Genomic DNA, 23,835 nt, shown 5'->3' on the forward strand with positions numbered 1-23,835 from the left:
TTTGCTGATGGCATTTCACCCTGTTTGCTTGAGCACGCTGTCACACTGTGTCTGATAGGCCTGGTGTTATCATTATCACCAGGACTATGGATCTTATCTCTGCTAAATGTCGTTAGCCTGTTGACCCGTGATGCTGCTGAGATTGTTGAAGGGGTCATCGTCACAGGTAACCCCCCCGGCATCCCCAGCTTTACATTTGTCATCCACCACTGCCACAGCTCACCTCTGAGAGGCATTAGCATGCAGGAAAACGTGTGGCCATCAAGGGGGAGAGAAGGGCAAATTGACCTAGCTGATTCCGCCTTAATTGGATAATGTCCCAAGTTGTGGCTCAAGAAAGGCTTGTCTGTGTAAGAGTGGGGTTTTGCGAAGGGATCACTTATTAGACAGGCTGTCAGAGGACTTATGATTCAATACTTTAACTTAAATGATAATACCAAGGAGTCTTGTATATATGTGAAGGGTAAGGATTTTGTGATGAGCAGCTAATTTCAAGCGAAATGTTCTTTGTCTATAGAAAAAAAAGTGGAAATATGCATGACAATCTCTAAGAGCCCACACATGACTTCTTCCATTTGCGTTTTTTCCCTTTAAAATGTAAACACAGTATATTTTTTAGTTTATTTAAGTACCAAAAAAACAGCAAATATTCCCACTTGAGAAGCTGAAACCAGTGATTTTTTGTCATTTTTGTTTAAAATTAAAACAAATAATCGGATATTAAAATGTTGCAGATTATTTTCCTGTCAGTTTTTTCAAGTGACACCTGTATATTGAGGTTTAGCATTTTATAACAGGTGACAATTTGTTGCTGATCAGATCCTGTGGCTTGTTTTCACTCTCTTTGAAGCATTGCGCATCACATAATGTGGATTCCTTCAGCACCTTGGGCATGCAGAGAGGTTCTCAGCAACTGTGTGAAACCATTTGGATATCCAGTAAGCAGTCTGTGCAGGTTTAGCCAATGAAAGCTGAAGGGCACACAAAAGCTGGGACGATATCAGCAAAAACTAACAAAGCCGAGTTTACAGCACATACTGCCAGCTATAAAACAAAAGCAGTGCACATTTGTCCTGGAACTTCAGCAACATGTGCAACTGCCAGTGAACCCAGGGTATGATACAAGACTGGTGGAATTGTAGAGGAAGGGGAGTATCAGTTGGATATTTTAAACACAGATTTTCACAACCGCATAGTTGTGCTGTGTGGAATTGCCAAGTCGTGTAGTGCAGACTGCAAAGTAACTGTGAGACCTGTATCCATGCCGATTTGCCATCTGCTGTGCCAGCAATAACACCTGCATGGTAATGAATGGTGTTTAGTTTGAACATGCATGAAGAGAATATAGCGTGTTCAGGGCTTAGACAAACAAGCTCAGTTCAGACATACAGTAACATAGAGTGGTGAAGCAGCAACAGGTCAGAGATGAAAGGACACAGTTTCTAAAATCCCATTCATCAATCAGTTACCCTTTGCCTGGTTATGCACAGAACTATATATGACATTTTTGACACTGGTACATTTAAATTCTTTGGACACTCAGAAAATCTGAACATTAGGACTTTAAAACAATATTAGACTTAGAAGACGTGTTTTGTTTTGAATATGGTAAGGTTTCACAGTGTGAATTTAGAAATACAGTATCCACATTTAGGTAGTTATACAAAGTTTAATTTTATGTTATTTTGTCATATCGCACTGAGGATAGGATAGAGGCAAGCTAAATGGCGTCTACACCATTAGATTTGCTCTTTATCTTCTGAAAAAAATCTTTGACTTTTTCTTGTAACATTCAGAGCATGTTATCGGATTTACTGCATAACAGCACAGCGATGTTAGAAACCTGTTTGCCCTTTGTTCCAGTCCATCTCCATCCCAAAGCCCATTGTGAGCCCAACTGAGCTTCGGCAGCATATCTGTCCTTAAAGATTGATGACTGTTGGTCATCAGCCATTCCTGGTGTAATGAACTGTGCTTTATTATGATTTGTTATGAGGCATAACACTTCATCTTTCTTATTTTCAATTCACGCATACATCAGAATGTCTTAATTATTAATTGATAAAGACTTATTATAGATACAGTAATCTGGTGGAACGCCATCAGCAGCTGCTCGCATGAGTAACTACAGTAGCTTTCCTTTCGGCAGAAGTAGAGTCCAAAGTGAAAATTTCTTTTTACTACATGCAGTAAAACTTTAATTAGTACAAGTGAGTTTTTCTCAGCCCTGGCCTTCCTGATCCAGATCCACTCTGCTTTAAGTTCTGGATATTTAATCAGGGGCAAATTTACACCTGAGATGTTAGCCGATTGCAATTAACCAGGAAGGAGAGAAAGCCAATCACTGCTGGCTCTTTTTAGGGGGATACTATCAAACTGAACTTCTGTGTAGACTAACAGAGAGTTTAATGCTGCATGTGGTGTGAGTATTATTCTGCTCCAGACTTGTTGATAGAAGCGGTTGTCAGAGTTTCAAGGACCACCCGCCATGATTTTTTTTTATTGTGAATGCCAATGACAACCTTTGACCCTCAAGTCACCATCAGTCCAGAACTGAGAATGCAGATGACTGACAGCAACAGGGCAGTCACTTTGGATATGTGGACAGATGATTACCACAAAACTATTATCTTTGTGTCATTTGGCTTTACATCAGCAACAAGTGGGAGCTGACTGAGCGAGTGTTTTGCACATCTGAATGGGACAGTACATCACACAAAATGGCAGATACCCTCAGACCAGCCATCACGGAAGCCCTCAGTCTGGCTGAGTTTTAAACTGAGTAACTGACTAACATTACGGGTCTGGTCCGGATTTGATTTAGAGACTACTGGAGGTAACGGGTTAGTTCCAGTAGCAAGCTTTGCGGATGTAGGACGTGTGCTTATTTGAAAAAATTGGACCCATACAGGACTCTGATTCACACTGCTGTTGCTGGTGTTACGCTATGCCATTGATCAACAATTGCACTACAGTGCGCAAAGAAACACAGCAATGCACTAGCATAGGTGGAGAAGCTGCACTCTACCAAACATGGACGTAAACAATGAACAATTTAAAATGTTTTATGAGGAAGGAAATGTATTCAGCATTTGTTAGGCCTCCAGGAAACACACAATGTTGTTGAGAAACAGTGAATGTAAAAATAACAGGAAATATCTATAAGACACAGAGCTTTAACATTGTCCTTGACACGAAAAGTCATAATCGTCGTCACTCAGTAATGCAATGATTCATGATTCATTCATTTATAATAGGCAAATACTATTTTGATTATGAATTACACTCGTACATTGTTATTCTCTCATATGCCAGGAAAACAACACATACACTAAAAAAAGTTTTTGAAAAAAGGTGAGACTTAACTTTTTATTAACTTTAACTTTATTAAATCAAGATGCCTTTGACAGTTTATATCTACAGTACATAATGTACTTAGGGTATATGGATGAATGTGGCATACAGTACAGCATGTCTCCTCTTGCAAGACTTTTGCTGTGCATACTTGTAAATTAAAAGAAAAAATGATAGACCAAAAATTAGTAAGAGATGCCAAACATTCTAAAATTCCACATATGGGTGTAGATAATTACTACTTTCCCAACCTTTGAAGGGATTGCTGATGAAAGGATATGCGGTAAAATAATTCTTATTATATGTTCGTGCTTTTTATACTGAAATGCACTGTTGTATAGGCACTGATTGATATGCTGTGATGCCAAACAATCTATATTTATTGTTTGAATGGTAGTTAAAAATAAGGCTGCCGAAAAAATTTGCAGTATAAATTACAGTTCAGGTTTAAATTAATAAGCGCTGAAGCAGGGTCACATATTGCTGCGCCAAGTGCATTGTGGGACTGTACAGAATCTTTACAATTGAAGAAAGCATGCTGCTCTAATCATTTTTTGTAGACAGGATGAAAAGTGGGTCTCATGATGTGCACTAACACATACTGTCAGTGTCTTGATACAGATGATGATCAGGTTAACTACTTCTCTAAGAGAACTTTTCCTGGTGTTGCTGGATTGGAAAATCAAACTTTTTTCAACTTTATAAAATGCCTCCGCCTGCCTCTAAAGAAGCCAGGCGCAGCATGATTTCACGGCGGCCGCTTTCTGTCTACTTGCAGCTGCTCCCCATTCCCTTTAAACTCAAAAGGCACCAGCAGTTAAAAGTGAAATAGTGAGGACCGAGCCTCAGGTAACTTATAGGAATGATGAAACGCAGTGTTGATGATAGGCTAGGCTAGGCCATTTCTTGCAGTTGTTAAAGTAACATTTATAGAATAATTATGAACTTTAATAAAACAATTTCAAAACTTGAATTCAACCACTGCATTTGCAGGAATATTTTAATCAGTTTTTAAAAAATTTAATTCAATAGCTCATGCTATATTTTTACTATCATGCCGTGTCTTTTCCTCATGCAGACACATGGGGGATGCAATCCTAAACAACAACAACAAAAAAAAGTTAGATGCTAATTTAACATGCCAGAATTAAATCCCCCTTTCAGTCCCATGGATAGCACCACTCGGCCATGTGTGCCAAAACACTTGTTTATAAACTTCAATATTAACTTCCATATTTATTTATAGAAAATAATCACAAAATGCAATAGCATTAAGTGCTGTCGACATAAAAATAAATAGGCTATTGTGACATGAGCGCTAGTAGTGACAGTGGAAGTCAATGTGTTTCTATTGTTGTTCTCACGTTGTAGAGCTTTAATTTGATATATCTTTGAAATATTTCTATTTTAGGTGAGTTTTCAAAGCAAACTCCAGAGTGTGGTCTTTTTGAAGGAAAAAGGTATTTTTCACCTGCCTTGAAATTTTGCTACTTGAACCACATGGGGAACCTCTAATACACTGCCTTAATATATTGTATTTTTGAGAAAATGAGCAGAAATATTGCTTCCACTTATAACTTGTGGGAAGAACTATGATCCTTTTTCATATAAGTAGTACTGACTCTTTTATCCTGCAGGGTATCTCGACATCTCATCATACAGTATATAGCTCAGGTAGCCTAATAATGGAGTTAACTTTGAAGCCAAACAGTCTAGACGCCCCCCCCCCTTTTTGAAAAGCATTGCAAGCTGAGTCCTCAATATTGCGATATCCCGTTATGACTGGTAAGCCCCATGGAGGTCTGCTGTGCTGGCTCAAGCTGCTGTCTCTTTGGTCCAGCGATCAAAGCAGTGAAGCATGAGCACTTTTGGCCCAATAAAACACTGCCCAGTGAAGAAGGACATGACAACATCTTGCAGGTGGAAGTTTGTACACAAGCAGCTCTCTAGCTTACTCGCCAATCTCAAACAGGATCTTCAAAAACTCTTCAGATATTAATGTAAAATCCATGTGTGTCTGTGTGGTATGTAGATGAGCTAAAGGAGAAGCTGCAGGATTTTGTGTCTGAGACCAACAGCCAGCGTCCAGGATTCATTAAGATGGTGCGGCATGCCAAGCAGGAGGGTCTGATCCGCTCCAGAGTGAGCGGATGGAGGGCTGCCACTGCCCCAGTTGTTGCCCTGTTTGATGCCCACGTCGAGTTCAACGTCGGCTGGTGAGTCACAATGTGTGCAGCATGAGGTTAGCACGGCTCAACACAAGAGCACTGGTTCTTGAGTCATCAGTCTGTGTGGGTTTACTGAAAATAATTTAAAAGCAAAGACTGCAGATTGGTTCTTTTTCCACAGACTGTATTCTGAATCTATGAAAAAAAACATTCATACGATATACATATAGAGTACACTCTGCAGGAGTGGAAACGAGTTCTCAGGCATTAATTAGTAAGCTTTAAAGGTGCTGTTAGGCTCATCTTACACTCAAGAAGAAAGAAAATTGTCTTATTTCCTGAAATGTGGAACTATTGTAGTAAAGCTTTAAATTACATTCTTTTAAATAAATACCCTGGGAGTAAAAGAAAAGCTCATTACACTATCTTGTCAAACATGTTTGTCATGTATTTAGTTGAGCATGAAGAACTTTGATCCTTTTTTGCCGATAATTAGCAATAAATGGGAAGACATCCACATTAAATGAACTTGTGAGTGTATTGTGCAGTTTTTGAATCACTGCATTTTGATGCATTCTGCAATTTCTGCAATTTGCAACCACTGCAAGTGTTTGCAAATTAATAAAAATAATTAATCTCCAATATTTTGATTAAAAAAAATGTGATTTCAGTTTATTAGATGGGAAATAGTGCTTTGTCAGATTGATAAATTGAATTGAATCATCCCATGAAATTTTTTTTTTTTGTAAGTGCTCTTAAATGACATACATGATGACCAAGGTAATGGAGGAAGTCTGTCAGAACAAGTACTCACAGTAAAATTACTTCCTCTCTCCGTATTTGAAGGGCTGAACCCATTCTGCAGAGAATTAAAGAAGACAGAACCCGCATTATCTCCCCATCATTTGACAACATCAAGTACGACACGTTTGAGATCGAAGAGTACCCACTGTCTGCCCAGGGCTTTGACTGGGAGCTGTGGTGTCGCTACCTCAACCCACCCAAATCTTGGTGGCACAAGGGCAACAAGAGTGCACCAATCCAGTAAGTGAACACATCAAAGTGCTCATAGCCTGAATGAAATATAGTATGGTTAATATTATATTTTTTTTAATCTAAAATTAAACAAGTAAATATGGAATCTGCTAAAAGGGTAATTTATGCAGCATTCATGAAGAAATTATATGTTGTGCAAAGTCAAATTTCTCTTCTTGTTGCTGCTGCCACGACTATAGAAACTGTGTCAAGCTAACATTATCTGCATAGAGAACAGCAAAAGACAAATAAAACTGATCTCCATCATCTTTAATCCCCCAGGAGCCCGGCCCTGATTGGCTGCTTCGTGGTGGATAGGCAGTACTTTGAGGAGATTGGTCTGCTAGATGAGGGGATGGAGGTGTACGGGGGAGAAAATGTGGAGCTGGGCATCAGGGTGAGTAATAATGTTACTCACCGTGGCCATAGGCGATTGTTCATCCAGGTAATGTGCAGAAAATTAACTATGATACTAATACTTAATGGTTGTTAGAAGCAAGTTCACCTCGGGCTCCACACTCTTCTTTGTAAGTAAAATGCTAAACTCATTGAAAAAGTCTCATTTGGCTTTAAACGATATGGTCTGTGCTTTTAAAAACCGTGGAGAGGTGGAGTACAAGTTAGTAAATGGTGTAGAGAAGCAGGGTTTTGGCTAATGTAGGACATCCTGCCCACTTTGCTGAATGCTACAGTATATAATCTCAAAACTACATTATTACTATTTGCATTAAAGAATAAGGCTGTGGTACTCAGCCCAAAATGGGTTTGTTCCTACTGAAGACAAAATCATAAATCTGGTTACAAATGTATAATTGACAAAACAATCTCACCTTTGTCAATGTAGTCCTCATCAGAAACTTGTGTTTGCCAGGTGTCATTCAGTTGTGGATGTTACATTTCCAAAATTAAATTTTCCATTTTCTTCTAAGCCCTCTAAGGACTCCACATCCATGTTGGCTTGAAAGATGAGATTCAGAGTTCACTCTTGACCTTCAAACCAGCAGCTGACAAAACAATCTCACCTCAAGGTCCATTTATAGTAGTAACTATTCTCAATCCAGGTCACTAAACCCCTAAATTGTCAACATCAAAAAACCTTGTTCATTTATGTGTTTTTCCTGTATTTTTTGGACAAGAGTGGAGGTCTACGACACAGAGGAATAATCAGACTTTGGCTACAAGGGTAAAGGATTGTTAGTGGGATAAATTCATTGTTGGCTTTGGTTTTTTCATGGTATTTGTTGAAAATAAGAAAATTATAGAATATCACCAACCTGATTCTTTCTTTCTTTTAAAACAGGGAAACTAATGTAAAGCCCGTACATACATGCTTTGACAGGAACAAGTGGAAGAAATTATCCTTTAGCACGTCTACCCAGAACACACTGTGAAATGCTCTCTCTTGTGTAATTTTAGGTAGGATAAATAATCACTACTAATTAATTCTGAAGTCTGAATGATTCCCTTCATCCCCCGGTGATCCCACAGAAGCACATGTGTGAGTTGTAGGACTCAAAGTCATTGTAACTGTTAGCAGTGATGTGTGAAGACAATGCTGATATTGTTCAGAGCAAATAGACGCACTGTATCTGTGTACTGTTGTGTTGCATTCTTCTCACAGTGCTATACTTAATTTGTACACCATCATCAGCTCTGGCTGGGTGCTGAAAATCACTTGGTTTGCGTTCGGTTCAGCAGTACCACAAGCAGATGGGGCAGAAAAAGAACAACCCTCCTTAGGGATAGCTAATGATAGCTCACATTTACTGTACAAAAAGCATTAATGCAATTATCAGTGTGTTCAATAACAGCGAGAAGCAAGGGACAACTCCTCCTCGGCTAGACTCTCCCTAAATTGTACCGTGAGAAGGAAGTGGAGACAAGCTTAAGACAGAAAGCTGAATGTGGAAATATCCATCCTCACTAATGACAGATATGCAATCATCAGTAAAGAAGTATCGCATATCGCATATTATATAAACCAGGGTCCCAGCCCCCCTATGTATAAACAGTTTGATGAATCATTTTGGTTCATTGCTCTCTTTCTCAGTGTTGACCTCCATGTTGTTTACTTGCTTGGTTCTATTGGACTGAAGGAACTTGCCCTTGCCTGGAGGTTAATGTAGTTTAGAGTTCAGTAATGCTTTTGAAACAGAGGGTGACACAGTGAGCTGAGAGCTACAAGACTCGAGGACCCTGGCTTGGTCAAAGATTAGCAGCTCCAGAGAGCCCTAGCAGGGTCTGTCTGTCTGTCTGTCTGTCTGTCTGTCTACAGCGTATTGGTCATGCCTCCAGACCACCTGCCAACACACAGACTTGCTGCTGACGGATCCTCAGAGACACACTCAAACCAGGCCAACAGCTACAGGCTTTGGCTGAGGCTTGAAAGTGCTGTCCTGCGTAGTGTGAGGGTGAAATGAACCACTGCTCTCTGTTCACATTTGGTCACAAAGTCGAAGCTGAATTTTTCTATCATAATGTACAAGAATTCACGTTCTCAGTAGGCAAAGTCACACAAGTGTTTCCTTTATTTTATGTATCACTTTCATAAAACACCGTTCTATACAGTTGTAGTAGTGTGTGTGTATTTAGTGTTGTGTTATATTGAGTTAGATTTTGAACATGATATTATATAATCCCGTGCGGATTTAGCAAAGACTTTTTTTTTTGAAGGATACAGATTAACACTTGTTTTATTTTATTTTTCATATGCTTCATAAAGTGTTGTTACTGTTTATGATTATAGGAGTAAAAATGTATGAATGTAGAATTTGTACACTTACCCATAGACAAATCTGGGTAGAGGGCAAAGGTAAACAAGCCGCAGTTACTGCAGTGGCCCCTCACTGTTAAACCCATGCAACACTGTAAGGTATATAAAGAGTTTAACTTTTAAACTGCTTCTGCCAAAATATATTACTGGGAGATCCTGTAAAACCAGTTACATGTTGAAAATATGGTCATCTAAATGCCATTGAAATAAAGGTTATAATCTAAATAAAATATATTAAATCCAGTTTTAACAGACAGCTAGACATCTTCACCTGTAAATCACCAAAAACCACACTTACTGTTCTGTGCTGACAAAACCCACAAGGCTCCGCTACATGAAATTAATTTCACTTCAATACATGCAACTCTCAAGCCTGCCTTCCAAGTGACATGCCACCAAAAGACCAATCAAAGACCAATGAAGACTGAGTGGTCTGCCTTTGAGGTTCCAGTGATCTCTTGCTAGCTGGGCTGGGTACACTCCTCATAAATTTGTTGTCTGAAATGCCATATACATACATACATAGGAACATATATATGTGTGTTTGTGTGTGTGTGTGCGTGTGTGTGTGTGTGTGTGTGTGTGTGTGTGTGTGTGTGTATATACGCACACACACATAAATATATATATATATGTTCCTATGTATATATGACATATGTATACACATACACATATACATACATATATATACACATATATGCACGTGTTGTTGTGTGTGTGTGTGTGTGTGTGTGTGTGTGTGTGTGTGTGTGTGTGTGTGTGTGTGTGTGTGTGTGTGTGTGTGTGTGTGTGTGTGTGTGTGTCAAAGAGGGCAATTGCTTACCCAAACATCCATGGTTTCACTGACAGTGCTTGTTGATTGTACCACTGCAGTAATGGCAGCATTTGGAGCGCAGCACATAAATCAGCTGGCAGATTTGTCTATAGGGGAGAGCAATAGCTGAAAGTTAGCGACTGATTATTTATTCTACAAACTGTGTTCCCACTAGCTTCACTTCTTGTTTCTGCTCCTGAGTATTTTTACAAAAGAGATCCTATCAATGCGGAGAAGTAATGATGCCATCTGTGGCATCTCGTAATCGTTTCTAGAAAGGTATTCATGGTAACTGTGGTCTTTGTCCGCAATTAAACACAACTCATAGTTAGACCCACTACACAGTCTTTGGCCTGTCACAGCTGTCTCTTAGTACTGGCTGTCTGTTTGAGCTTTAAGTCACAATATGTTGATTTGTTTTTAGAAAATCTGAGGTGAATTTTCAGCAAACTGAAGATATAGTTTTTGCAAGCTGATCCTCGAGTCAGACTGTACAGTAGAACAGCAAATTGGACAGGATCCTGAAACTGAATTATAATACAAATGATTCTCTGAAACACCTGTGAGTGGTGGGTAATGTGCCAGTGAAGCAAGCCTGCAACAATGCATCACTGGGAGACCAACGCAGACATCATCACTCTCAACTGATGCCAGGAAGGTTGTTTTGAGAAATGAGGATCATTGAGGGCTATGAAAAACAATTATGAGGCTGGCTCTGTGCACAGTATTTATGAAAGTGGCAATAAAACACCATTACTGTCAAAATAATGATTTACACGTTACATTTCCGCAAATATTCAGCATGCAATCTGTACTCAGTATAAACAACATGTAATATTATCTGTATGAGCATTTTAAATAGCAATATGAAACACAGTGAAACATTATTCTAATATAGTATCTAAAATTAAAGTATGCTGTCATTGATCAGACCATGGCACCTTTCACAATGTGATCAACTACCAGTTAATAAACAATTCATCCACACGTTGAAAGTTTGGATTCTTGATCGGTTGCTCCAAACAAATTAATGATATCTGCTACACTTTTTATAGAAAGTTTTATATGTATATATAAATATATAAATAATATATAAGTATATAAGTACGATTGAAGGAATAAATACAAAGATATACAGTATATTTATTAGGTCAGATTCAACATGTACAACATAACACAGCAGAAGTATAATGTCTATGTAAAATTTATGCAAAATCCATCCATATTAGCTTTTTAAAACAGGTTCAGTTAACTTTAGCCAGAACATTTCTTCTCTTTTTTTTAAATTATAATTTTTATAATTTTTATAATATTTTATATATTATTTATATAATATCTTCTTTATAATTACTTTATTTACTTTATTACATTACTACATCAATGTCATTACTTTAATTACTTTACTTTGTAAAGCACAAGTGAATTAAACTAAAACAGAAGACATGACCACATTCACTCAGCATTAACCGGTAACCATAAATAAGCGACTCGGATGTTTCTTATTGTATATACTGTACATGAACACTGTCAGAAAAATGTTAAAATGTGCATCAGTTTTTCCCTTTTTTCATTGCTGTTTTGACTTTCTCCATCATTTGAAAGGTACAAAAGATGTGGAGTTCTGGAACAATGATACAGGAACAATGACAAAGAGTTGTACCATATTGACTCAGTCTGTAATTGTAGAACAGCACTGATTGAGTTTCATGACCCCTGTGCTGCTGAAAATCTATTGAACCCCACTGCGTAATCCCAAACCAACAGGAAAATCAATAAGAAAGTCTTTTGTCTGACAGAGGTAATATGAAAAGTAATGTAGCCCTCTATTAAAATCATAAGAAATACCACAGTTTCATGTAATATCCAGTAAAATCAACATAATTAACTACAGTTATGTTGTTTGAATCATAATTAAATCCTAAAAATGAATATGGTTTACAGTAACCAGAAGGGCACTTGTAATATTAATGCAATATTTCCTATAGTGTAAGAAAGTAGAAACATTATTTTTTTATGAGCCATATTAACAGTGTACAACTATGAGCTACCATGACTTCTGATATACACCAGTCCACTCACATAACTCAGATTGGCTTCATTACTCTGGCTCATTTAAAATTGATTTCAAAATTATTGAACTGCCTGCAAAGCATTACATGAAAAAGCCCCACTGTAGATGGTTGAACTTTTAACTGTTTTAAAACATACTAGCTTAAAGGTGCTATATGCAAGTTTTTGCTGTCACCACGTAGCCAATGTTAGCATTACCAGCTGTTTACTTACCAGTCTAGAAGAAACATTGTGAGATCAGCATCAAGCTTCATACCTTTACTCATTAACAGTTGTCTCCAGCGGTGTAAAACAACACCAATGTTAACTCTTGTTTTGTTTCTATTTCTATAGTAATAATGAGTCACTGTAACCCTCAGTCCAACATGAGAGGATGAAGAAGTAGCGCTGCATAGAGGGCGTATTCTAACCTCTTGTCTTGTAAATGCAATGTTGGCTGAAGCTCGTGTAAACAGCTGTGAATGCTAACATTGGCTATGTGGCGATAGGAAAAACTTACATACAGCACCTTTAAATTTTGTTTAAATTACATTCATATCTCTTTATACCTGTCCTTGTACTGTTTTTTTAAGTTATTGTTGACCTCTGTTCTGTGAAAAAGTGACATACAAATAAAGATTATTAAATTAATATCACTGTATTACAGTTGTCTAATGATCATAGTATAGTATAGTATCACTATCACTGTGTGTTTTGTTAGAGTATATGCAACAACGATTTCTTATCATATAAATATGTTCTGTAGGACTAAAATATATCTAAAATATATAGAGAGTTGTTATATAGTATATGAATGTTATAAAAATATACTACTTCAATAAGCACTATGGTTTATTTTAAGTAATTCTATAGTATTGTGTTATATTTCACTATACCAGCAAATTTTCTTTTGGCTTCTTTAACCAATTTTTTTTAAACAGGCAAAATTACACCCAAGTCAATACATAGTTGCTTCATTGAACAGACAAAAGATGGAGCCGATGTTGGTAGTTCAGTTGTTTTAACTGGCATGGGGAAATAATAATAATATTATTATATAAAGAAGAAAAATTAAAACTGGCTGGACCCAGGACAAAACACATCCAGGGAGGGAAGATTTGAAGAGGGGCTGTTTTTCCCCTTACACGCTTGTTGCCATGAGCCTGGAGTGGAGTGATACACAGTAGGAGGACACAGACAGGGTGAACAAAGTGTGGCTGCAGCAGTGCAGATGAGATGTGGTAGCAGAGATTCAGTAGCACAGAGTGGATACTGGTTGCGGTATCGGTTTTGGTTGGAGTGTGGGCTTTGTATAATATTAACACCTATTTCAGTTTTCATACGTCTTCCTGAGCGTTTGTCCTGTATTTCTGAATTCATAAGACCATTTATCAGTGGACAATCTTTCATCAAAGTCATCTCTAAAGTCACCTCTAATAAATTATTATTCATGGTTTCATTCTAACCTGCTGAAAGTTTATTTTGCTGTAGTGTGTACTGTGATAGGAAAAGAGATGCTCACACAAGTCCAACAGGAACTGAAGGATTTAAGTTCAAGTCTAAAATTGTAGTTGTGAATTGGGCTTTTTTTTTTTTGGGGGGGGGGTCAGAAATGTAAAGGTGACCTATGAAGTTTTTGACCCATGCCTGTTTTTCTATGAGTGGTTCCCCATTCTGTTTATCTCATGCACACACTCAAGGATGGTGGTAATGGGACAAGATATGAAGCAATGCATATGCCTCAGATTTACACTTTTTTGTGCTGATGATTACATTTCTGCAGGCTGCAGGCTTTTATTTGGTAATAAGAACCTCCCAAGTGGTGCTTATTACCAAGAGATACTTGTCAATAGATACTTGTCATTAAGACTGCTGAATATTATAACATTATAGCAATCACAGTGGCATTTTGGAAGGAAGCACTTTTAAATTAGATTTGGACTTGTGGATAGATAATGTTAAATTTCAGTTTTTAAAAATAAAATCTCTCAAATATCCTGTTCACTCATTAGATATTGTTTGAATAGCAAATTACATAAATGGTTGCCTGTTTGATTTCATTATCCATACTATGGAAGATATTAGGTTTGGATTACAGATACTTTGTATTACTGATACTGCAAATATGATCCAACACAAATTAACACATCAGTGTTTGCCTATGGCTATGTATGTAAAGCAGTGGTAGCAAGGATCACAATTCTAATGACATGTTGTAAAAAAGGAAGAGGAAGAAGGAAAGTTAGGCTAATATTAACAGCCCCTGGATAATTGGATAGCACAAACAGCCACTCCTCAGCATCTCTACCCTTCAAGAAAACTCCATGTTTTTTGCTAGACAGGATGTGATGGTAAGTGGTACATTAATAATTCAAAGATATGAATCTTCACTTGGCTTTATATTTGCAGCCCTGTTTCCTACAAATTACATTTACATGCATTTAGTCTTCATTAGCGATTTATGTTCAAGGGCAACATTCAGAGCCAAGTGAGGGTCAGCGAAATCAGATAGAGGATGTAGGCTGAGCATGTAAAACATTTACCCTCAACACTGGCAGCCTGTTTTTCTTTTCCCTTGTCAATCTAATAAAAACCACTGTTGGGATTTTTACTATTTAAACCGTTAGTAATTTGTCTAGTTTTTGAGATTTCTGCTTCCATCACAATACAGTGGAGGGGGAGGGGATTGGAATTTTTTTTTTGTGGTGCTCACGGCAGAGAGAAATGATTAAGAAAAAAAAACTTGACAGGTCGAAACACTGTCAACAGTTATCCTGAGGACTATTTCTTATGTACAAAGAAGCAGTGGCCCTATATGAAAGGTCAGGGTGTCGCCCAAATTTGATTCATCCTACGGGGATCATGATTAGCTAAATCAAATCTAAGAGCAAACAGATCAAGATATTTTTATTTATTAGAAGATTGGACTGGCATTCTGTAAGTAAGTTTAGTGCAAGGTTTCAGTTAAGATTTTTTCCTGATGATAATGTCAGTTTATAAATTAGTCATTTGGCCTGTGAAATGTCAGAAAATAGTAAAATAATAACAATAATAATAAAAACTCTCACAAATTCCTTGACCCAAGTTGACATTTCAGATTTTTTCTTATTAGTCCAACCAACAATTCAAAACCCAAAGATATTTTGTTAATTGTCACAGAAAAAAGAAAAGTAGCAAATCTTCATATTCAAGAAGCTAGAACCAGCATTTTAGCATTTTTGTTGGATAAGTTAAAACTATTAATTGCCCATTCCAACATGGAATCTGTAACCCTGCTGGCTTCATCTATCCTTTAAAGTGATGGCTTGTTGGCTTTCAAACATACGTCTTTGGTAGGTAACTGTTGAGTAACAACCATTTAAACATGATAGGAGTGGATGTACTGGAAAATTGTGATATGAAAGAGGAGGAGAGTTGTCAGTTCTCCCTGCATCAGTGAGTGAGTGGGTTTTTCAAAACTTACTTTGCATTTTATCTTGCTGGTTTAATTGATAACCGTAGTGAGCATGAAGGATGTTCACCCCCTCCTCTCACTATCTAGTCAAGCATGTAGATCCCCTAATAGCTTTCTCATCAATGTCATCATTTAATAAATAGAATATATAGTTTTGTTGCCTATCTTATTGCCTACAGCCAAATTTCCACAGTGATATTGAATGAGTGACTGATATTTAAGTTCTACAAAGTCCAGAACTATGTTCACAAAATACATTTCAGAATTAATGTGTGAGGACCAGGCAGAGATACTCATCTAAGTGTTGATTAGTGAGTTTGCTGCGGTAGAAGTTGCTCACTATGTTCATAGTAGAAAATGCTGATTTTATTCATTTTACAATAATTCTGTCAGTAAATGGTGTGACTACTTCAGCTGGTGAAGTTTTGTGGTTTTTACTTTTCGTAGTGTCTGTTGTCATAGTCATGTAATACCACTCTTCAAAATGACCACTGTTTGACTGAAAATTAAACAAATTGGTCTCGTGTTATCCTCGGGTAAAATGAACATGTATTTCTCAGTCTACTCCGGCTTTAACATGGTTTTCACAGTCCACGTTTATTTCAGTCGGCTGGTTTTAAACACGCCTTTCCACTTTTTCAATCCATGCTTCTTACTCTGATAACCTGTTAACCATGGCTACTAGCAGCTAAAAGATGTGTATCAGGTGGCATGATACAGATGTGTCATGTGCAAGTGATCTGAGTCTGGTTGCTTTGAAAATTAAATTCTATTTTGATCCGGATCTGTACCACAGTTCACCTATTGAGTTTGTGGCATTTAGGGAGACTAATGGTCTGATTATTATTGTGATTTTCTATGTTCAAACTATATGCTGTTGTGACCTTTGTTCAAACATGAAACCGACATTTTACGTGGTCTAGTAATATAACCAGTTTTTTATATTGTGAAATATCCAAAAACATTAAAAGGAAATGCCCAGTTAAACAAGTGTGCAGGTCTGGATTTTGTCACACGCGTTTCATGCTACATATACATCACATGTGTGACTCTACTGCCCTGACTGTGTGTTTGTGGAGGCTGAAGGAACCCGGTGGAAGATGTATCTAGCCTCACTTCTGCTACAAGTGGACTTAGGATCATCTGTAAGTGGTTCATTTTTTCTGTGAAGAGGATAGGAAATGTACTCCCCTTTTCAGAGGGCAGACAGGGCGAGCTGCTACACATACAATGGAAACTCTATGCCAATTGTCCGCACTGCTTCAGCCCTGTTCTCTCGGCAGCAAAAGAGGAAGCTAAGCTTCACCTTAAAAGTAAGTCTGTGCTTTGATGTGAAGGGTTTTATTATCACAGAATACGGAAGAAATGTGAAAGGCAGTGGGAAATATTAGGCCCAATTTTTAAAGGCAGTTAGGGCTTCTGAGGGGACAGGAGAGGTGGTGCAGGGAGATGAAAGCAGATAGCTGCAGATACACAGACAAGTATAAAATGAAAAAAGAAACATTCCTAAAGCAGCATAATAAATCAGAGGAATATATGGAGCAAAAAGTTCCTGAGGTTTTGCTCATCATGTCAGGTTGCTGTTGCCTTTCTATTCAAATTTGACAGTCATCGACAAGATGTGACCACATTTTCACATCAGAAACTCTAAGGATACTTGTAACATCATTACTATACATATTTCATACTAAAAGAAAAACGGTGGTTTTGGTCATGTGGCTCTCTAAATCCCAGTTTGCAAGCTATTTTCATGAGATTTCTGTATGGTTTTTAGCACAAACGAAAAAAATAATCTCTAGACCTCACATCTACTAAGCTGTTTTTAGATGTAGTGACAAAGAAGATTGCTAGAAATGCTGTAATTTTTGTGAAACCTTCCTCTGCCCTTTTCCCTGTGGTACCCTGCTGAAAAAATCTATTCAGAGATGTATGCTCTGCTCATTATATCCTCACATCTAGCGGTGTTTAAATGTCTGTCAGCTGGTATTAAAAGGCATGATGTTTATGATGAAAATGCACCCTACCTCATCACATCCCCACCTCCAGCTTGCAGTGATGACTCATTGCATGACTGATGCGTGAACTCGTGGTTCTGCAGATCTCAGTCCACCCGCCTTTAAACGAGACCATATCATCTTTTTTAAATCCCCTGGTTTCTCGAGTTTGGTCCCCATCTTCACTCAGACATAACATATCCCATAGTGCTCTATCACTCTGAAGGACTGAATGTATACCTCTTAGAATTCATGGTATCCAGGGACTGTAAAATACTTCTCAAGAATGCATTGGTAATTTTTATGGCATGACTTAATGACAACATTAACATTCTTGAATGCAGTTTACAATTATAAAAGTGGCAGATTTTCCACAAAGAATTTATAGTTATTTTTAAAACAATGAGCTTTTGACTTTACACAGAAGTTTTAAAAAAAAAAGCTGCTTCTCATCTCTAGCCAACAACTATCAGCTTTGTCACCTGAAATCACAACTGACGCTTGTAGATTTTATCGGCTCTAGCTTGGTAGCTAATTACCGCTATCTCTGTGGGGTGGTTGAAAGCGCCGTCTTCTGCTTTTTTTAAATTTTCTGCTGACTCATTTTAAAACAAGAACCATTTAAAAGAGCCTTAAAAATGTACTTGATGCTGCATACTGACATCTAGGCCCAGTTTGTGCCCCTCATTTATTAGCGTACATTCAGGTCATAGAGGTAACCATCAGTTTCTCTAAAAGAATATTGAATAGTTACAACCCTCAAACTCTTTACATGCCAAGTATTGCTCTAACCACAGCCCAACAACTCCAACAAGCAGTGAAAACTTGGTAATATTACTGTAAAATGTATTCAATTACCAATTAAAAAGGGGGGTAAATGTGGATTAATATTCTATTAAAAAGCTGTTTCTACTGGCTTTTGTTGGAAATACAGAACTTTGAGGAGGGCAATAGCATAACCAGCATAACCAATGAATCTAACCAGTAGAACAATACTGATCATATGAATGAACAGTAGAGACAGGTTTAATGCTGCAGGACTGGTTTGAGACGTTTTACATACATCTTGAGCCCTTTTTTGGCTGTGAAAATGTTAGAATCCGTTGTTACTTCAAGCTGCTGCTGTTCTTAGTGAAGAAGGAAGAACAAGAACATGTTAAAGCCGCCTTTCAAGCCTGCAGGGGGTGACTGCTTGACACTCTAAAGATAGATTTTGGGTAGAGTATTTTCAGGCAGAGAACCATGTACAAACCAGAGGTTGCTGAAAGTTCATGAAATTATTTAGTAGATTTAAATTACCAACATTAAGATTAATCTTGTATTTTCAGTAATTTGATTTGACAGTGTGGGGTCCAAAAGTCTGAGTAGACTTTCCCATTCACTTGAAAAGGAACTTGGTCTCTCGGTCTTGCTGCACCATAAAACTGCATCATTACGCCTCATATCCTCAAAGATTTTGTGAAATAACCTTGTGAGTACTCCCATCAAAATCCACTTTAAGACACTAGACGCTCTGCTTGGTAACTGGCACCACTATAAACAGAAAATATGAATAAAGCACTTCCACTGACATTACATTTACATTAAAGGTATTTAGCTCTTGCTCTTATCCAAAGCAAATTATTATGAGGGCAGCAGTAAAATTAGCTTAGACCAGGCTGATGGTGCGCTGTTAATAGATCTAAGCAAAAACTGTCATGTCAGAGCGCTTCTCTGCCACAAAACTTCTACAAAAAGAAATTAGAGGAAGAACGGCTAGAGAGCGATTAAGATCAGATTTAGACAGGAGCATATTGCAGGAGGATATTGCAGAAAGGGGTGTGATACAAGAGCGAGCAGGGGACCTGAGGGTGTGTCTCGAGGAGTTGAGTTTTAAGTTTAGAAGGGAAAGGAGTGGTTGTGCTTTCCTGACTGAGATTGTTCCATTGCTGACGGGTGAGGGCGTGAATTTTAATAACGCAAATTAGACTCAAGCGCGGAGTGGTGATTATTTTATACCACACTGTGGATTAAGTATGAGACCACCCCCTAAATGACAGGGACCGAGTGTCAGAAGTTTTGTAAACCTAAATGCTATTTTACAACTTTTTTGCAGCATGGAGGTGGAGTGCAGTCGCTGATCCAAGACCGTGCCACCATCTTGGACTGAACTTTAGTGTAACTGTTTGTTGCAGTGCTGTTGAGCCATGCTTATGCTTCAGCAACACACTGGAAAACAGATTTAATGAGTCACCATGCACTAGATGGTGGCTTCGACCATTCAAAGGGAGTGCACTATTAGGAATATCCAACTGTGTAAAATTGCTGTATTTTGACAATACAGTAAACCTCCCTAGTAATGGAAGACTCAGACTTCTATCTTGACAGTAATGTCCCGTTTGTTATAATTAATTTGAGATAGGCAACAGGCAATTAGTGGTTAACTAAAGGGGCATCACACAGGCAAAAACTCTGAGGCATATGTTTCATTGTCAGGAGGGAAAATTGACACTGAAGAATGGGGCGAGAATTAATTTGGGGCCAGGGTTGCATACAAGCTGTAATTAACTGTGTTTTAGAAAGTGATGGCACTATTGTCCCAATGTTTTTAATGTGCCGTTTTCAGCTTGAACAAATCTCCAAAGTTGTGTGTCCTTCACACGTCTAGGAGAAAAAAACAAACACACAGAGGGAGAGAGAGACAAGGAGGAGGATGGGATTCTTTGCAGGACAAAGATTCAAATGCAAAACATCTGGAACTAGAATGGCACTCAGTAGAGTGTCGATCTCTGACAAAGCGAATGCCAAACAACATACACTAGACTTAAGAGCAAATATTCAAATTCATAGTAAATTGGCCAGATCTGACCCGAACTTTGATGGGTTCTTCCCTGGCCCATGCCACATCCCTCCATCAGTTTTGTTGCAAATCGGGTCAGTACATTTTGCTTAATCCTGCTGACAAATACACAGACATGGAGGAAAATATAACCTTCTTGGTGGAGGAGATGAGGCACCGACAGCCAGGAGAGGAAGGGAGGTCCCAGGATGGCCGATGGTTCAGCACAGTGAGACTGAGTGAAAAGAGAAGACAGGAAGGAGAAAATAGGGGGATAGAGAGGGAAAGAGAGAGAAGGAGTGAGATAGGCACACAGCCTGGACACTCATGTGCCCGAGGGAATAAACAAACAGAAGGTCAGAAAGATGCAGTGGTTATCAGAAAGTTTACAGTAATCTTGTCAGCAGGACAACATGGATTATACTGTACATGCTATGTTTAATGGATTAATTGAGACTGAGACCAGCCCGCCCGCGGGAGAATGGTTAACAGGTACTAGGCCTGAAGTAATCAAAGAGTAGGCCACTAACTGAAAGTTGAGTTTTAATTTTGGATTTAAAAGCCTCAAGGCAGTCAGGCATTATGATGCTAGAAAGGAGCACAGCAGTTTTAAAGCTAGCGGGAATGATATCATGTGTAAGTGATAAATTAACAATATATAAAGTTGTAGGTCCCAAAAAGTTTAGCTGGCTGAGGGACGAGGTACTCGGTTTCGAAGCCATCACAAACTAAGACAATGATTACTTAGGAACTCATTTTGTATCTAATCTCATCTATTTTACTGCAGAAAAAGTCGAAAAAATCCATAGCTGTAAAGCGCGAGCCGCTAAGAGATGGCCTGTTCTGAGGAAGTTTGGCTACAGTGTCAAAAAAAAATCTTTAATTGCGTTAATTGTTACTGATTAAGAGAGAGAAATATGCTGCTCTAGCAGCGGACAGGGCACGCTTGTAATTCAGTACACACTCATGCCACTGGAAGAAGAAGACTTCCAATTTAGATTTTCAACATTTGCATCTTTTTCTCTGTAAACCAGGGTGTAGACCTCTTTAACTGTCTAGTTTTGTTGGTCAGAGGTGCACCTGAGTCAATGAGACTAGTCAGAGCTTTGTTTAAGTCACTGGTGCCATTTTCAACAGGGCCGGTCGCTGCAGTGAAAGGAGCCAGGAACTCCAGTAATCGCTCAGCAACAGCAGTTAAAGCTGATGGACCGAGCATCTGATAGTGGTACTACAGAGCTACTAGGCGATGATGTATTAATGGTCATCTTTTGTTTTTAGTAGAACATTTTGGTTACCTGCACTAAATATTAACTAATGCGGCAATGTGCAGATACAGTTGTGATTACCTTAGGAATTTTGTTTTGAGGGAATTTATCGTGTATTCTGGTACACTTCACCATCACCAGTGGCGGGGAAGATAATTACATTTTTGTGATTCACATATTTAGGGAACTTGTTAGTAATATGGCGGGGAGGGAGACAATCTCAATGAGCTATCCGTCTGACAATCTGTACTTCCCTGGCTCAAAATATTAACTAAGCTAGTAGACTCCAAAACCATGCTACCTATAAATCTGGCAGGCTCTCTAATCACCTGCAACCTGCTGAATGCTAAGTCCCTAATGTCAAACCTGACTTAAACCCCTGTATATATTTCTAGATAAAATAGCAGCGCCTATTCCAGTAGGATGAAGACCGCCTGCTTTCAACAAGTCGGGGCAGCCCCAAAAAAAGAAGGCCATTCGTAGATTTAACAGAAATAAGTAGGAGAATGAGCAGACAGCAGATGTCCTAGACTACTGTTAAGATCAGCACATTTAAGTGATTTCTGAGCATGCTCCACAGGCTCTGCTAGTGACATATCTTTTGATGGCCCCATACAAATGTGAGTATGTAAATAGAAGAGCACATCTTCATTCCTTCTGCAGAGTCTTTGAATTGCTTTGAGATACCATTCAAATTCTTCAGATACTAATCAGCAGCCTTGTACAGTCTAATTCATTTCCTAATTCATTCCCCTCCTAGCTTTAATTCTCATTCTGTTTTTTTTTTAAGTTTTTGTAACTCAGAAACCCATATCCTTTTTGATGTATTAATGTTAATCCAAAAAAATGACAAAATAAATTGAAATGTTAATAACTCATATGGGAGATTGTGGCTTTTAATGAATACAGGAAAAATGGAAATAAGAATATAAATCAAGTGGGTTTACATAAATAACCATAAAAACATAACCAGCAATTTTAATTCTTGATTTCATGCTAATTAGAAATGCATGGAGGAAAGTATAGAAAAGGATAATTATGTGATTATGTTTGTAAGTAGCAATTGGAAAAACTGCACAAAGCCACAGTGGTTTCTTTGTTCTTTGCTGCAAGCAGTGTACAAAGATTTGAGTAATCTGAGAACATAATGTTGAACAATATGAAAACTTAGACATGCATATGATCCTGCAAAGCTATTACAGAAAGTATAATTGCATTATACGAAATATATTTAACAAAATTTTGTTTTATTCTTTATGAAGGAATTTGTTATCGTTACCTATCACTGTTTGCTGAATGGAGGTACCACAGTTGGGAAAAGTTTGCAGGGATTCCGGCACTGGGATCCTAAGCCTCCCAGAGGTCTTCATTATGTGAGGAGTCAGTGCCACCGGCTTTTAGTAATCAAGGACTCAGACTTCTCCTACTGGACGCTGGGACATTAACATTTCCCCCCTTCGGGAATCCTTTTCTCACAGTCAAGGATACATTAGGCTGTAGAGGTGATGAAGGGCGTCTGCTTATCGACCAGTGCAGTACATGCTTTGAGCAGCCTAGAAGTGATGCCATCATGGGCCAATGCACTGACTGTGTGTAGATCCGCCAACTGGTTCTGAAGCCCGAGTAACAGTTTGTTTTTTAGTCTGATGTTAGCGTCAAAATAGACATACAGTACTTTCACTGAAAAAAAGTACAAAAATGCAAAATAACTGTACATTGACTATAGAACAGTGGAGAAGAACAAGGGGTTCAGAGCTCTACGCAGGAAAAAAAAAACATTTTCCATCAAGTTAATGACACAACTCAGTAGTAAAATTACGTTTTTCATAAGATTTGTGTTCCCCGGCAGCATGGGAAAGCGAGCTCTTCTGAAACTCTACTTTCTTAAGTAAACTTCAGATATTTCTTCAGTGCTCAATGGAAACCTAACTTCTAGCTAGCAAGAAGATCAAGTGCAAGGTGCAACATCTGTGCAGCCTTTGTTACAGCTATGGTTTCAAGTCTTGAAAGTCATGCGTGTGTATTGTGACTTTTAATTAGCGCGAGGCCACAGCTGAACATTTTCAACTGAAATCCTGAAAGTAAAGCAGGCTCATTGCTAGGCTATTATT

At 38.2% G+C, this 23,835-nt stretch overlaps 1 protein-coding gene across 1 annotated transcript in view; it reads left to right on the plus strand.

The window, feature by feature from the left end:
• galnt18b (UDP-N-acetyl-alpha-D-galactosamine:polypeptide N-acetylgalactosaminyltransferase 18b) overlaps positions 1–23,835 on the plus strand; it is a 78,120-nt gene that overhangs the window by 36,851 nt on the left and 17,434 nt on the right. Inside the window, exons 4-6 of the mRNA XM_040131312.1 lie at positions 5,387–5,570; positions 6,369–6,566; positions 6,840–6,954. Coding sequence (XP_039987246.1) covers positions 5,387–5,570; positions 6,369–6,566; positions 6,840–6,954 — 497 coding nt within the window. The remainder of the gene's footprint in view (positions 1–5,386; positions 5,571–6,368; positions 6,567–6,839; positions 6,955–23,835) is intronic.

The sequence above is a fragment of the Xiphias gladius genome, chromosome 1, assembly GCF_016859285.1.
Source record: "Xiphias gladius isolate SHS-SW01 ecotype Sanya breed wild chromosome 1, ASM1685928v1, whole genome shotgun sequence".
Lineage (NCBI taxonomy): Eukaryota > Metazoa > Chordata > Actinopteri > Istiophoriformes > Xiphiidae > Xiphias > Xiphias gladius.